This window comes from Octopus bimaculoides, chromosome 4 (assembly GCF_001194135.2).
Source record: "Octopus bimaculoides isolate UCB-OBI-ISO-001 chromosome 4, ASM119413v2, whole genome shotgun sequence".
Lineage (NCBI taxonomy): Eukaryota > Metazoa > Mollusca > Cephalopoda > Octopoda > Octopodidae > Octopus > Octopus bimaculoides.
The window spans coordinates 134,242,115-134,260,202 of record NC_068984.1 but is presented as its reverse complement, the minus strand read 5'-3'; the positions used below and the strand labels follow the sequence as shown (position 1 = coordinate 134,260,202).

General features: G+C 30.9%; 1 protein-coding gene across 7 annotated transcripts in view; it reads left to right on the top strand.

The window, feature by feature from the left end:
- The window catches only part of LOC106880165 (neurexin-3), a 359,785-nt gene that overhangs the window by 302,076 nt on the left and 39,621 nt on the right, over positions 1-18,088 (top strand). For 5 of the 7 annotated variants that reach the window (XM_052967514.1, XM_052967515.1, XM_014930006.2 and 2 more), the window contains one exon: positions 3,012-3,041. The exons of the other annotated variants lie outside the window; for them this stretch is intronic. In XM_052967514.1, coding sequence (XP_052823474.1) covers positions 3,012-3,041 — 30 coding nt within the window. The remainder of the gene's footprint in view (positions 1-3,011; positions 3,042-18,088) is intronic. 7 annotated transcript variants of the gene reach the window in all.

Genomic DNA, 18,088 nt, shown 5'->3' with positions numbered 1-18,088 from the left:
TATATATTTATGTTATATATTATAATTATATATAGCTTCTGTTCAAACAAATTTACACTATTTAGCACTTTCATTAATTTAAAAAAGGATTTTTCCTTATATCTTCATGTAACTATTTTGAAATGTTATTTAACATCAATCATTCAATTTATATAGTGAAAAATAAATTTAAAATTCATTTCTTCTTAGAAATATTTCTAAACGCTTAATATTGTTTTGTGCTTTTTTTTTATTTTTTGTAATTGTAGAATATAGTTAGAACCATAAATCATTGGCTATATAACCTGCATTTATAAGACATATGTCCATTACACAGTCACATATGCACATACACATACATTGAAATTTAATAAACAGAATATATATTCTTTAGATGCACATAATCTTAAATTTTATTTGCTATCAATTCCAGCCCAGCTCTATAGTCGTTATTAACATCCTATGCAACATTCAAAAGATAGTTATTTATATGATGAATTGATCCCATCTTGCCAAAATCTTCTGGGCCTAGTTTATTTTTGTGTTGTGTTTATAGTATCTCTTTTAACATATCACCATGCACTTTACTCTCCCAATTGCACATCTCTCTCTTTCTCTCTCTCTCTCTCTCTCTCTCTCTCAGTTACACACACACACACACACACACATACACACACGTGAGTTCTTAATTCTGAGTGGTGTGCTATTACCAATGTATACCCTCTGAACAATAAACTCTTCAGAATTTCATATAGACTAAACTAAGATCATTTATTTCATTTTCCCTCTTAGGTGAAGTAGATAAGCTGAGAAATATCCCTCTATTAGAGATATAAGAATCAAAAAATGTATTTCTTTGGTCAATATAGCTGTAGATAAATAATGTCATGTTCACACAATTAGCATTGGAAAAGGCTTCTAATTTATTTTAGCAGTGCAAGTAGGTACATGAATTTAAAAGCTTATTCAGTATGGAATAAGACTGAGTGAAAAGAAATTTATCTAAACTTTGCTTAATATAAATGATATAGCATTCTTCATTAAGACAGGGGTTCTATTTTCAATAGCAAACTATCATTACCCAAACTTAGTAATAAGTCAGGAACAAAAACTAATTCTTGATAAAGACTTAAGCATTATGAATCAATCTCTTGGATGCAAAGTTTGGTGAAGATATTTTAGAAATATTACATTCTTCTCTCAAGTGTGCATCTTTTTATTTTCCGAGTAACAGGGCTTCAATGTAATTAGCATCACTGAATAACATTTGACTACTTGAATATGAGCCATTATATCAATTTTTATGATAAGCAAAGCATATCATTGCAAAAAGAACTCTATTCTTGTTTGTTGTTTATCAGGTAGTGTATAGATACCACATAACAGAATCAGAAGTATTGCCACTATCAAGAGAAAAAGCACACTTCTAGTGAAAACTTGCAATTTTTTCAATTTGAAGATTTAATTAAAGCATACAAAGTACAGAGAAACAGACACACTTTATTTTAAAATACGATAATAAACAGATTATAGTTACATATTCTAAATAGGAATTATTAAAACAAATTATCTATTTTTAATATTTTTCATGCAACCTAAATTTGTTCAATTTTATGAAAGGAAAGTTTCACAAATATATTTTATGTGTATATTATAAATCTACTTTATCAATTAAAAATTATATGCTACATATTTTTTCTTAAATTACAATTACTATATATCAAAATTATATCATTCAGCCATTTCAATATCAAATACACTTTTGAAGTGTGTGTGTGTGTGTGTGTGTGTGTGAATAATTAATAGGTGTAGGTATATTGTATGTGGTACAACTATCTCAACTAAATGAAAGAGAATAACATTTGTTAACTAAGAATTTTGTTATAGGAAATGAAAATTGAGAAACCTTGTACTGTAGGATTTTTTTGAAATGGAATTTGTATTAATTTAACTTACAAATCTGTAAAATAAGAATCCACACAATACCCAACCACAAAAAGTGACAATTGCATTTTATTAATTCACACACACTCAAATTTATCAGCTGAATGAATACAACTTCCATTTCAGAATTACACAATACGATGTTTCCCACCTGGAATAAAACAACTACACACTGTGAATTACTGAACTTTCCAAGAGTCAGAATATATATAAATAAATGTATATATATCATAAGATATACATAGAGTATGTTTTATACAAACACACACACATATATACACACATGTTACCTTCTTTGGGCTCTGAACTCTTGGTGGTGTTGTAAGAGTGCCATCATGAACAGAATGCTTTAGACATTTTAAACATATTGGAACCTATTCATCTCCAGGATATTTTATTATATTTATATGTATTTATATAAATATATATGAATATCTATTAGTCTATTTGTGTGTGTGTCATATACAAACATGCATTTGTTTTAGTTTTTATGAAAGTTTAGCAGTTTCTTTTCATGTCTGTTTTCTAAGGATAGCTGTTTCTAAGGTTACTCTGTAAATTAAAGGCATTTACATAAGTTACAGAAGCTAATAATTTTTAGTCAGCTAGATGATTATTCTCTTGCAAACCAGTCAACCATGAATCAATTAGCCCTGGTTTTCACATCAGTTCATTTAAGAAAATTGTGTGATGCTCCTTCTTTATGGAAATAACGTAATATTTGTAGTAGTATTTGTAATGTACCTTTAGAATAGCACTTTTATTAATTAGGCATTAAATACGTTCTCAAATATTTTAGAATTATTTTCTTTTTGCCACTACAAACAAAAATTATACTAAAAAGCTACTGCGAGTTCTAATTGGTTTCCTTATAGAAATACTCTAGTTTTTGAGGTGCAGATACATGAGCATTTACATTTCGTCTCAAACTCACATAGTTCTTACAGACTCACTATCTGTAAAATAAAGAATTAAATGAAGAAAAGAAATAGCATTAAACACAAAGAAAATCACTAAGGAATGCAATCTATGTTGTTTCAATGTTGTCCGTTTTTCATTTTATCTCTTCTTCTTTACTTCCATTTCAGAAGAGTTTGGTCCAATGCATGTTTTTCCAAGTACGTATCTCTGTTGTTACATCTTTTGTTTAACCCTTCTCACCTTCATTTGCAAATTCTTTACTTTATTTCCTTTTTCTTTTCTTTCTTTTTATTTGATATATGGAAACTCTGCATGTGCACATATCACAGACACAATGTCATTACCAAATTTTATGGTTATGATATTCAACAATTTTGGATAAATATATCTCTCCTGCTCATTTCCTCAGTCTCATTTCATTACTTTGTTCCCATGGAGCTTCTATTTGTATTTAGCATGTGCTAAAAACCAAGCTTGGGATTCTATCCCCACAACATATCCACAGTTTTTCTTCTTTTTTTTTTTTTGTTGCTATTATTCAAATAAAATGCATTTAAGAAGAATCTCAATGTGATTAAGGTCAAATTTTAAGCTTTAAAGTTTCTGTACCCTATCACTTCTATAAACATCAGCTCTATATTCATATTAGAATCCTGTGATTTCACCTTTATAAATTTTAAACATTATTTTAATAAATTTTCACATCAGTTTTACTTATTTCAGTTATGCAACAACAATCAACTTCAGATAGTTTCCTTTGTCAAAACAATTTCAAAATGCTATGTAGATTTCTTTAAAACATCATATCAATTTTAATCTGCTCCTAGGGGTAACAGCATGAAGGGGAAAATATAAGTAAAATAAAATGGGAGAGGATAGTTCCATTTTATTGCATCAGACAGCAGAATTTATAAATAGGTTTCACCACAGTAGTTTATGGGAAACAAATCTACAAATAATACATATTTGATTACTGATATTTTGAGATGATTTAAGCAGAAGTAGTAATGATAAACTTCTGTATTGATAGCTAAATGGTTGCCTTGGATACTCAAAACCAAATATACTGGATTCTATATCAGTTGTATAGACACTAGGAAATAGGTGAGAAAGACAGTACCAGAATTTGAACTCAAAAATATTAGTTCTCTAACAGCAGGTACAACCTAATCTAAGGTTTTAGTATTGTTTCATCAATTTGACAAAATTACATTTTTCATGTAGTCTTTCGTGAAACACTATTAATAACAGGGGAACCATTATGTCATTGTTTTCAAATTATTAGAATATCCTCAAAAAGATTAGTGGTTCATATTTTATCACATGTTCTGAGCTATGTTCATAGCTAAGGCATTTAGCTTTTAAAATTCTAGTTCAGCTACCTGCAAGTATGTACTAACATTTAAAACATTTCTATTAGAGGCTTAGAGGTCTCGTTCACTATAAAACCATGTACTATGTCTTCATGTACTGCATCTTCAACACTCATGTTTGAAGATTTAAGTGGAAAGTATTAAACAGAGAACAGAAACATTAAACTGCAACAGCTTAAACAGAACATTAATGACATCTAGTTTTCTAGTCTTTCTGGGCCTGTAAAGGTCGTGAACACTGCCCTCTTCCTCCAGACACTACAAGTAAAGAAACAAGAACAAGTAAATATATATCAGGTAGTCAAAGTTCATTTTTGAGTTACCTTTAAATCATCCTGAATGTAGTAGCTTCCTGAAATAAGCTGAGTAAGATAGAGTATTAGTTTGTTAATTTTTAATCAAAATAAAATTCCTTCCATTTGCATCAATACTTTTGTGTAGCATATTTGACTATGAAAACACATTTGTATTTGTTTATCTCACATGAACATTAATATCAATATGACACTATAAAACTTGAGATATTTTACCAAGTTTAAAATAAGCTGTGGTATTGTGATAGTTCTAATATTTGCCTGGTGGTTATAATTCTCTGGTTAATTTTTATAACACGTATTCTTTGTTAACTTTCTTTTTTCATTACATTATTCTTTCTAGTTAGTCATTTCTAAATTACACTGTGCAATCTCTGTGTCTCTGGCTATCATATATCTACTATTGACCTGTTACTCTATATCATATCCAAATAACTCCTTTTTCTAACTTACGTTCTAACATACTTTTACCAATATTTTCAATGTTCATTATAGTATATGAAATTCCACTACCACTCTTCCATAACTTACAATTAAACTATCATTATTCTCATCTAAACATACTGAACAAAAGACTTTTGAAGAAACCTCACTTCTAACAATTTTTGTCGTCAAATTTATCTTACATTATCTGATGCCTCAATTTAATAATGACACACTCTTCATTTTACTAATAAATATACTTTTCTTATCCCCATGCGCATTAAAATACTCTATCAATAAATTCCACCAATGTTTCTGTTCATACACTTTGCTGTGCTCCTTTCGTTTTCATTATCTCTATTTGCTCCTCCTGTAGTTTTACTTCCAGATTCTCTGCCAAAGTAGACTATTTATTATCTTAGGACATAGATATTGAATTATTTTACTTGTCAACAACAACAAAAAAAACATGATTCACTGATTTTGAGGAAATCATTCACATACAGATGCTCATAAACATATACTTACATAAACATGCACACACACACACACACACACACACACACACACACACACACACACACACATGTATAGCTAATGTGCTAAACATGTACTAAATTCTTTGTCCTTTCCTCTTCACATGACATTTGTGTTCTATTCAATGGAGTATAAATTCTTTCAGTTGGCAGAATCTAACTTTTTCTGAGCATAATCTTATGTCACTTTGCAATGATACTTCCACTGCCTGACAAAAAAATAGAGTAATCAAAGCTGGATTGCTGTAGATCATAAGTTGAGTCAATGACCTGAAACCAAACAACAATAACTTAAGAAAGGATAAGGACATGTAGTAGCTACCTTTGCATAAATACATACATATATAGGTACCACACATTCATGTATACAAAATCATTTATGCTTCCATGTATGTGTTGGTTCTTCAGATCATTCAATTATCAAGACTTAAAGCATGCCAGTACATTGTCTTCAATCATTATTGCTCCGTGTTTAGTGACACTCATGGTGTATATCTTCAAGTTCATATTTGATAATTTCATGTTTTCAAAACTAAAGTATTAGTGAATTAATGGATGATGTTTTATCTTATAGATAACTCTTTGCAGAGAGTTCATTTAAGACAACTGGAAATCAGTGTGTCCAGATTTCTTTAAATGTTTCCAAAGAAACTGTAACTAAATTGCTTTACTATTTTGGAAGGTAATTGAATAGTTACCAACCATTATTGCAGAAAAGACTTCATATGAATGTGTAAAGGGAGAAGTTTAGGGATTTGGTAATATGTCATAATCCACTTGTTTTACTTCACGTAAAGAGCATTTTTGATAAGGAGCTTCAAGGATTTTATGTGTAAGTATAATTGTGTAAAATTGATAGCATTCCAATGTAGAAATTTAGTGCAGAAATATACTCCCAGTATTTCAGATCTATGAAAAAGAAGTTTTGTAATCATTCCCACTGGCAGATAAAGCCTAGGTTACTAAGAAGTCATAGCTGTGTGAAGTAGTCTAACTTTAAGAGATTTCAAGCTTTGTGTTATCATGGATGAGCTTCTCATAAAGAAAATTCTTAGCACCCAGAGAGTAAGCTGTTGGTAAAGTGTTAAAATCTTCAGGGTAATTCTTTGTTTGACAGGATAAACTATTTGTGGGATTTTCTTGGGAACCTTCTGTTATCCTAGTATTATATTTTATTGTTGTTCAAGATGCATAGGTCTAAATATTTATATTGTTTGCTCTTCAGATAAGATATGGTTATTCATCCTTTTATCTGTCCATTACATTGAAAGTTTTGCGTCTGTATTTAATTTGTTTTGTTAGTGTTTGTAGAATATATAGTATATTCTACTCTATAATCTATTTTAGAGTGGCATATAGTATATATGAATGTTACAGTTCAACTTTCAAATATCATTCAGATTGTTTTAATATATTTGTATCAGTAAAGTTCTTGATAGTTGTACTTCGTGTGAAATACATGTTTATTTAGTCCTGTGCCTTTTTTATTTCTCTTTCTCTCAACTTCCCCATTTTTATTTTAAAGAGTATTTCGGATTTCTTAACATTTCATCTCTGGTGGTCTGTATTTTTCTTTTTTTTTTTCTTTTTCCTGTAACATATCCTCAAAACTTATTCTTTTATCCTCAAAAATTTATTCTTTAGTTTTGCATAAATTTGTCTCACTAGCTTTCTCATTTGTTTCCAACTGTTCAATCTTTTTGTTCCCTTCACAATACATCTTTCTTTTATTTATTTATTTTTTTAACATCAGATTAATTACAGAGTATTTTACAGATATAGTCCTATTTTTGTTACGTTTAAGTTGTGGCCCTTTATTGTGATATTCCAATCATAGATTTGCTTTTTGGAAATATTTAATTTGAAATTCCTTTTTATGAGAATATTGAAAAAATATTTTATTTCAAATTATTGGGATAAAGATTATATGAAATCTTTGAATATCTAAGAAATTGAAATACAAATATAATTTCATTCTGCAATATTATCTAATTCTTGTGAAGACTGAAGTATGAATAGACAAGCACAATAGAAAGCTACTTACACAGCTCTTTACAAAATCAACAGGCATCATTTCTATATTATAGATCAAGAAATGATATTTATAACTCTAATGCTTCAACACAAAGTAAATTGTTTTCTTAGTATTGTGTTTGTGAGGCTGAAAACATTACCCAGTGTATGCAACAAGCCTTTTACCTCGTCTCAGTTATGTGGGTCTTGCTCATATCCTTTCCTGTTGAATTTTTCCTTGCTCATAAGATTGAGAATGCTACCAGAAACTATCAATACATTTTTATTCATGTAAAAATGAAAATAAGTTTAGCATTCATTTCACTGTGTAAATCATCACTGCCAATGATGACGATGATGATGATCTTTTCTACTATACGCACACTGCCTAAAATTTAAATTTAAATTAACCCCAGTGTTCAATAGGTACTTATTTCATTGGCCCTGAAAGTATGAAAGGCAAAGTCAACCTTGGTGGAATTTGAACTCAAAACATGAAGACAGACAAAATGCAGCTAATAATAATAATAATAATAATAATAATAATTAATCTGTCTTGAAGAATTTTGGATACAGCAGCCAGCATGTAGCTTTGTATGTAATAAAATAACAACCAAATTGAACAGAGAATAAGTTTTAAAGTAATTTACTGTTAAAAGGGCAGAAAAGGGCAAAGCCTTACTACTACATATTAAAGAGCAAGCAACTTTAATATCCCCATCAAAAATTACTACACTAAAAATATACTTGCAAGCAAATATTTCAAAGTCAAACTCAAATATCTCCATTTTGAATCATGAGAAACTCATTAAATCCAATGATTTGAAAACAAAAGTACCTAGAATATGTAAATTAAAACTATATCATAACAGACAAGTAAGACACAGTGCTACAGAATGCAATGCACATCTAAGCTCATTATATAATCATAACTGTACAAGCACTAAAACATTCCGCTTGCCTGATAATTCATTCCTCCTCTCTTCTAAACCATCAATTTACAGGAATGAAAAAAATGTTGACTTGATAAAATACACAAAAGAAAACGTTTTTAAAAAATGAAATTATTAACAATAATGCTATGCTTCTTTGCTAGACACAAACGGTCTGTATTTCAGAGGACATGAAAACTTAAGACTTGCAAACTCATTCTCATTCATTTCTCAAGAGTATTGGTAACATGAATTCAATTTACATGAACAAGATAATCAATTCTGGATTATAATTAATTTTGACTCACTATGGTGCTTGCCTCAATACTAATGATATTGATTTTTAACAGTGATACAAAATATCACATTTTGTAAAAGAGCTTACTTGATTATATCAACCTGAACACTTACCTGTATTATTTTATTTCTAAAATAACAGCGTGTGTGTGAGTTATGCTTTGACCTTCATTGTCAAAAACTATTTGACCAGCAATTCAATCTTTACATGTTTCACAATGAAGTGTGTATGCATAGGTGGTGTCATTTGCTTAAAAATATCATTTTCCTTTCATGTTGTTTACTACCTGGTAGCAAGATAGCATAGTCGTTTATTTTTACCCCCTTTTCTTTTCTAGAATTGTGATATTATTTAATGTTTGATATAAAGTATAATGTGCAGGTTCAAATACAGAGTTTCTATCATGAAAATAGTCAGGACTCCTGCTTCATTTTAGAAGTGAGTGATGAAATTGAAAATTACTTTAAATATATGACTATAGAATTGATAGGGCCATGATACAATTGATTTTCTGTTTCATATTGATGAAGAGTGTGGACAATTGTACTCTGACAGAAACACTGAGCTTGTGTCAAATGAACAACAAATAAGTCATTCTACTCAGGCCATTGGATCCAGCAAACTTAACAGCATTACTATCCCTTCTCTATATTATTGCTAATTCTGTAAATGTGGAAATTATCAGCATATTTGATAAAGAAACTGTCACATACAGAAGCATTACTTATGGCAATGATGCAGATAATCTGTACAATTATCCAAAGAAATTTCTAAACATCTGTAACTTTAGTGGAGCACCCTCATCTCTACTTTGACCATGATATATAATGTGTTGTAATGCTATTGTGAACTTTAAATAAGGCTACTGCCCTTTGCAATGGAACAGGAATTCAAGTAATACAAATAATAATAAATGCAGGATTGGAGTCAACATTGTTACAAAAGGCAAACATTATGGGAACATGCCATTATTCCAAGAATTAAGCTGAGACCTTCTGATATCACTCTGCTATTCATCCTTATGTGATTATAGCTTCTATTTGAGTGGCTTTTGAAATGACAGTTAGTAAATTTCAATCCATTCACTGAGTACAATAGATGTTCTTCCCAACTAATACATTTGCACATAGACTATTATATTCATTATCTTCAACAATGATAACTGCTGACAATTAAAGTGAGAGCAGACACACTCATAGCAATTATAATACAAATAATTCCTAACCTAAAAGCACAACTTCATAAATTTTGGGGGAGCTACATATATCAGTTAAATCTATCTTAGTACTTCTATTTATTTTATCACCCACCAAAAGAATAAAAGTCAAAACTGACACCAGCAAAATTAAACCTAAGAACATATATAAACATATCTAAATACCAAAAGGCGTTTTGTCTGTTGCTCTACCAATTCTGATGATGTAAGATAAAGAGAGAGAGGGGGAGAGTGGTGGTGGTGAAGATGTATTGGGACACCCTCAAGGTACAGAATATAGGTAAAGTGATATAGAGAATTGGACTGACTGAATGAGCAGGGGGAATAGAGGGGTAAGTTCCATAAGAGTGTGAGGAGAGATGGTTAGATGGAAAAGAGATTACTGTAACAAGTGATGGTAAGAGATATAGGAGTAACTGAGGGGCAGGGGGATTATTGTAGATATGTGAGGGCATTGAGAATGATAGCAGATAAGTGAGGTGTTAAGTATGGAGTATAGCAGAGAAGAAAGAGCAATGGCTGAAGGTAGAGAAAGGAGGTTACTGATGAAAACAGTGGGCAGGAGAAGATGAGAAATGGTAGTGGTTCCAGAGTGAGGAAAGGAGTAAGGTAGCTGAAAAGTTGTGGGTTGTAGTTTATGCCTGTTCTACTTTCAGGTGATTATAATAACTGAGTAGAATCATAAATTGAGAAGTGATAGGTTTTAGGAGATGAGATGTGCAGGAGATGAGCCCTCATGAGAAGCCTCATTTATATACCAATAAAGCACTCTCAAAGCTCTTTCGCTACAGTCTGGTTTTGGCTCATAAGAGAAGAATGAGTTCTATATATGTCCTGCCTACTGATCCCAGCCACTATTGTAAGCATAATTTGTCTTATGTCATTCCTTTATTTTTTATAGTTTTTTCCTTTAATCCAGCCCTTTTACCAAATTCTAATATTTCTCCATTTGTTTAGGGGTCTTTTTTACTTTCCTTTTAAATTCCTTTGAGGATCATGATTTATAAATTCATACAACGGTTTATTTTGCTTAAGTCGCTTCAATATTTCCTCAAATTTTATTCTTTGAAATTACACATTTGTAATCTAAATAAGGGTTTCTTCAAGTTCATAGTCATTTTTAATTAAATGCTTCTTGCATAATGTTAGTAGTCATTTCTGTAATTATATTCATAGTTAGTTGTAATGTAGTGTGTACTGGATACTTCTCTTTCATATTTTGGCTGTACTGTGATCTGTTCTAAATGCGTATCATTAGCAAAATCTTTTAGAATTTTTCATTTTCACTTTTTCCATTGTCCTGCCATTTTTATTTGATTATTATTTGAAATATCCTTTCCCTTTCGTAAACCTTATGCCATTTATTTTTATAACCATAAGATTATTTTTTTCTACAGAAAGCATTATATTTGTTATTTGTTGATCTCTGAAAGATTAAGTTTAATTAGAAATAGGATTTCTAATATTGATGCGAAGTTATAACTCTATTGAATTAACTCTAATATACATATTGATTCCAAAGAGATGAAAGGCAAAATTGACCCGTGTAGCATTAGATGTAGCTAAACACTAATCAAACACTGTAGCACATTTACTCCAATACTATCATTTCTGTCAATGCTTTGTCTATTATTATTAATATAATGATTCTTGAAATCAACCTGCAGTATTAAAATGTACTGAAACCAAATTGTGCCATTTTCAAAGATGATTTCAGTTTATGTGTATGTTGTTAATTCAGTTCGTGGATAGTGAAGCATAGCGTTTAAACAATGTAAATGAGCACTGCTTGTCATGTCAAGTCTCTAAAATGCAAAAAAAGATGTTAATATTTTGAATTGCTTCCTTATTGAATACAACAGAATGACATTTAAATCCTTAAAATATTCCTTTGAAAATACCCTAATCAAAAAGGAAACCTTCTGCTTCCTCTATCAAATTTTATCTCTCATGGTTGTTGTAGTTGTTTGTAATGAAAATACATCTTTAACAGTGCTCTGAAGCAAAGTTACAGTTAATCACATTCACTTGATAGGGATTTTTTTTTTAAATTGTGAACAATGAACATTAGAATGTTTGATTTTTAAAAAACATTGTTAATTAGGCAATGGAGGATATTGCCAGCAGCAGAAGAGTGGGAGTAAGTACCAGCCTCAAACACAACAGCAACAAATGCATTGCTGAAGAATTAATAGATTTAAAAAGAAAGACAGACTGACAAACATTGTCAGTTGAAACCGAACAGGTGGTTACAAGGGAAATGGTGATAACTAACAATGTTAACAATGTAGGCAATAGCAACAGCAAAATGTCATTTGCCAGTGTTGCAAAACAGGAAAATGGTGGAATTAAGTTACTTTCAAGAGAGGAAAAAGCATAGAAAAGGTGTCTCAAAAAGCTGTGCCACAGTGCTCAATGATTTCATATTTAAAAGGGCAAGGAAGAAAGTAACCTAACTCCATCTCTTGAGAGTAGAGGGGTTTCCATGTGCCCTCGAAAAAGTAATTAGAAAAAAATTCCTTACTAATATGTAGCAATATGTTGTTCTATAGACCAAAGCAGAGCATATCAAAGTGCATACCTGATCATTTTTGTGGCACAGTACAGGTAGTTGGTCAGCCCTCATTTGTTTTCTTTTATACATACATATGTGCATGTGTGTGAGTGTGTGTATCTATGTATGTGTGTATGCATGTGTTTCCATATTTGTGGGATTTATTTATATTTGTTCAAAATTTCAAAACATCTTGGCATATTTTATTGCATAAAATATCTGCAGCACTTGGCAGTACTGTTTTTTGTATGTTGTGTTGATATTTAAGTCCTAGAGTTTTGGTTAATATATTTGACTAGATCATTTCTATCATTTCCAAATTGTCTATAATTATGGTAATAATTTCTGTTTTCCATCTCTATCATATTCTGCTTATCATTATGGTCAGGACAGTTTCCTTCTATTAATTTTTTTTCAAGAAATTGAAATTGATTCATTGATTGAGAAACATATCTTTCTTCATTGTATGTCACATAAATATCTTTAAGATTTACCTTGATCTCCATCTGTATGATTTGTCATATCAATGGATCAATAGGTATGGTCACTTTGTCATTCTCTGAGATCATCTGCGTTGCAAGTTTACTCAATGTCTTCTATGGTATTTTGCTGTTAAAGTTTCTATTGTTGTACTACTGAATTATGCCTTGCATAGGATGCGAATTGTGTCTAGCAGGGCTATTTTTATAGTCTGTGTGTAAACTCATAAGCCCTGGAACACTTTTCATGATTTAGTTTATTTCTTTTTTTAGCATACTCAATGCTCTAATTATTAGAGGCACATTTCTTAGTTGCGTACTCCACGTCCTGCTTAATTCCATGTCAAGATTACACTTGATAATTTTCTTACTAACTTCCAGAATATTTTGATTAGAGAGATTAATATGTTTAACAGAATGCATATATTCTCATTCATGTTTTTGATAATCATATTGGACTAATGTACTATACAATAAAAAAAAAACGATGGTGTATGTATGTTTTATTCACTCATTATTAGATTGCTTTTAAAGTGTATGTTTCAATATCTTTCTACCCTATTTGTCTTGTCCCAGTTAAGAATATACTCTATCCAATATTTTCATATTATTGATATCCAAGAATTTTTATTCATAGCCAAGGAATACACATGCGCACATACACACACACCAAACTTACCCTTTCTAAATATACTTTTGTCTTACTTTCTCTTTCTTCTCACTTTTCTCTTCAAACACAACTTGTACCTTACAAACCTTTTCTCTAACATTTTGTTACATCAAAAGCTACAGAGAAAATAAAGATCACCATGCATAGGTGTATATTCTAAGAGATGATTTCTTTTCAACAACTTTGTATAAACATTAAAACATCAGAAAATGCCTTGTGGTAGTTCTTCCTGCTCGTTATGTTCTATGTTAAAATTCTACTTAAGCCAATTTTACTTTCATCCTTTCAGAATTGATAAAGTAAAATTCTAATCAAGAACTATGGTTGATATAATCAACTAACTGCCTCCCACTAAAATTGCTGGCATTGTGCCAAAATTTGAAACCATTATTATTATTATTATTATTATTATTATTATTATTATTATTATTAATTCTTAGTACATAAAGATTTCACAGATCAGATAAGTAAGAATTAACTGGAGCTATCATCAACAAGTGATGAGTTTTACTAAAATGAAAATATAGCAAAGCATCTGCTTCCTTTAGCAGAGAGAAAGTTATAAGGTATGACAGAGTAGCATAGACTGTGTGCATCGTTGGCGATTTTCTTTCTCTGTCTTCCCTTCTTTGGACTTTTCCTATATTTCTGAGGAAGAGCTCCGCTCAAAATGTGAAATCCTCTTTCTTTTCTTTTCTTTTCTTTCCTTTCCTGAGCGTCCTATAACACTGTACTTATTCCACGTCCTCGCGTTGTTTTTTCGTGTTTTTTCTTGCTTGTTCATGTTTGAATTGACTAGCATAGGAACTAACTAATCAATTAGAAAAGGCACATAGAAAAAGGCATAACAAAAGACATACTAGTGACAAGAATGGTGTCATTGTTCAAGTTAGGATATATGCACTGAAACATGAGGGTATCATAGCCTTCATGTTTCAAACCTGAGTAGCAAAGGTGCAGCATAACAATGCTGTTAGAATTCAGTCTAGGACGGACCACAATGGGTAGGTGCTTTTTGCTTACAAGCAGATGAATGCAATTTTCCAGTAGCACTTTGTCATACTATTTTTGAGAATTGGACCTGAGACAGCAAGCTTTGATGCTTACTTGATGGTTTGCTGTGACAGGGAGACCGAGGGCTGTGGAAAACCAATTTCAACTATTGTGTTGCCTGGACTGATAGGTCTGCCCTGTGGACTATATTTCCACATGCCAGATTTGTTTACTCCTGTCTTGACAACTGTCTACTGCAGCTGACAGCAGACTGGGAGCAGACTTCTCTAGATGAGCGGGCCAGAAAGTGGTGATACTGCTGAGAAAAGATATGAAGAAGGGATTCATGATGGAAAATTTTGTGCTGATAACTTTGTGCAACACAGAGTAAAAATGTTCACATACATGCTCGCCAAAAGGCTGGTTACTTGTCATCAGTAATGTAGTCAGAGACGTGCAAATCTGTATGATTTTCAGCAGATCTGTCCATGATAATAATCTTCATATCATGTGACCATTATAGCACAGATCAGGAATAGAAAAACAAAGGAACAAACTTATATGAACGTCTTTTGCATGACACCTGATTCTGCAACCCGTCTACTTGACTAAGCCTCAGTCATGGGTCAAGCATAGACCGTGGTTGGGCAGTTGGCATCGAGAATGTCACCAAATATTCACACAGGGAATATGGAAGAAAAGAATAGGGAGAGAGCATTGTTGATGCCTCAGAAAATAGCAGTCAACTGGACTTTTTGTGGTGGTGGGGTTGGCAAATTACTCGAGGTGGACTGCCCTATTATAGGGGAAGTTTTGTTGTTGAAACTTTTGTTGAAATTTATTTTTTATCTTTTTTATTAGTTTCCTTTTTATCACTGTTAGCCCCTTTTTGTGTAGTGTATTTCATCCTTTTATATTATTCTCAATGTCTTGGGGCCTTGTGGCCAACATAAGAAATTATCATCATCATCATCATCATCATGCCCTCCTCAGTTTCATGCAAGGTTCTTCAACACCACAAGGTTCCACGTTCCTATTGTATATGCAACATTATCTTTTGGGAATGTAAAATTGTTTGTATATTCTACATTGTCGTTTAGCATTGTTGTGGGATTTTATTTGCTATTTTAAAGTTTTATATATTGTGAAGAGTTAGTGCTATATGGTTTGTATTATTTGGGATGAATTGTCAGAATCATTAGCACATCAAACAAAATGATTTGCAGCATTTCTTTAGTTCTTTACATTCTGAGTTCAAATTCCACCAAGGTTGACTTTTATCTTCTATCCTTTCAGGGTTGATAAAATAAGTACCTGTGGAGCACTGGAATCAATGTAATCAACTTCACCTCCACTCAAAATAGTTAGCCTTGTGCCAAAACTATAAAAAATTATTTGGTGGTGACAGTGCAAAGTATGAGTTGAGTGGGTTGTGTTATATAAATGGGTTACAACAGTAGAATAGGATTTCTTGTTATAGCGTCAGATCAATTAAGTAAGAGTAATGTGTTGTCTTATTTTATTAGGTATTGATTGTATACAGTACATGATGTGTTATATAGTGTGTTTATAAAGTCCATGTGCAATTTAAAATACAATTTAAAATACTTGTAGATTTGTAACTATACTTGATAGGACTAATCTGTAAAATGGATAAGAAAGGACAAGTATCTTAGCTTATTATTGTGATTGTTAGTTTTCATCTATCATCATTATGTATACAAATGGTAATATGATTCTGTAGTTGTTGAAAAACATTTTGCTGCTGATTTTCAGTAATTATCATCAATCACATCAATTATCTTAGCTTGCAAGTCCTCTAAAGATTGAAGTTTAGTTGAATAAACATTACTTTTCACTGTGTGGTGCTTCTTTCTTGTAATAAGTTCTAAACCTTCTTTTGACAACAACAGTAGATTCTAGTTCAGCCAACCAAAGAATGCAGTTTGCTTTCTCTCCTTCAGTGAAACCATTAGCCAACAGCAATTCTGCAAAAAAAAAAAAAAAAAGTCATTTTGAAATCTCAAAAAATAGATAAAAAATAATAGGTAAAATAAATAATATATAAATTTCTGAAGACAAGAAAAGACCTAGACACATCAAGTTTCCTTAGCTTTTCTTACAGATTCGTTCTATCAAATATAGATACAAAACTATAGGTATAAAAATTGCACATGTACTTTGTAGACATCCTATATTGTTTGGTGGATATTTCATAAGGTATGTGAAGAGAGTGAAGTTTTATCTTTGTTATTGAATTGAAAGTGTCTTGATTAGCAACACAGGCTGTGCCTAGCAAGGTTATCTTTTGATCATAATAATTATCATGATAAGGCCATTTTAAGTCCATAACATTTTATTCATTTAAGCTCAAATTTTTCATTAATTATTGATTCCCTTTCTCTACTTTCTATTCCATTATATTTGCCACCTTTTCATTACACTCTCTATATCATATTTGTGACGTTTCTTGTTTAGTGCCATCTTTTTTTCTTATATCTTTGCTTACTTTTCTGTGGAAATCAAATTTTGAATGTTTCTCATCATCGACATCGTTATCATCATCATCATCATCATCATCATTGTTACGAACATCATCATCTTTACATCTGGTTTTCCATTGCTTGCTTAGGCTTCTCTGGAAATATTTCCTTGAAATTTCCTGCTATAATTAGAACCATTATTATCATAAACTATCCTATCTTGATACTAAAGATAGATGTATTTACATTTTCATCATCCTTTCAATATATTATCAGTGTTTATCCTCTTAAATGATTGAAGAGCTTTTATTTTTTCTTTTGTGATGTAAATTAATCTCATTTCTAAATATTAGAAAAGTGGCATATATATATACTTATATGGAGAGAGGGGGAGAGAGAGAAAGAGAAAGAGAGATATACATATATACATACACATGTACACACACATGCACACACACATATGTAGGATGACAAAAACAAATACTTGTAATTATACTAGATTAATAGACAAACTAAAATAATGTAACAATACATTTATAATAAAATAAGGTGTATGTTACAAATAATTCAACGTCTTAAGTCTTATGATTCTCAGTATGAAATCCCTGAGATAATATCTCTTTTAAAATGATTTGCAATAATAAACTATTTTTTTTATTTTTCAATTCCAAACCATTGAATGACAATAATTTGATATTACTATTCCAAATTCTTGTAAAGAAAAATGAAATAGGAATCAGATCAAGTACCATAAGAAGGAATAATTTCAATAATTGCCAACCTTCCAGTTAAAAATCCTCTTATCAACAAACATCTTATAACAACATACTTACATTTGAATGAGAAATGTGCTTTTGTAGCATAACTTCAAGTATAAACTTTTTCACGAATAGAACTTAAACACTCCCCCCTCTCTCTTTCTTTCTCTCTCTCTCTCTCTCTCTCTCTCTATATATATAT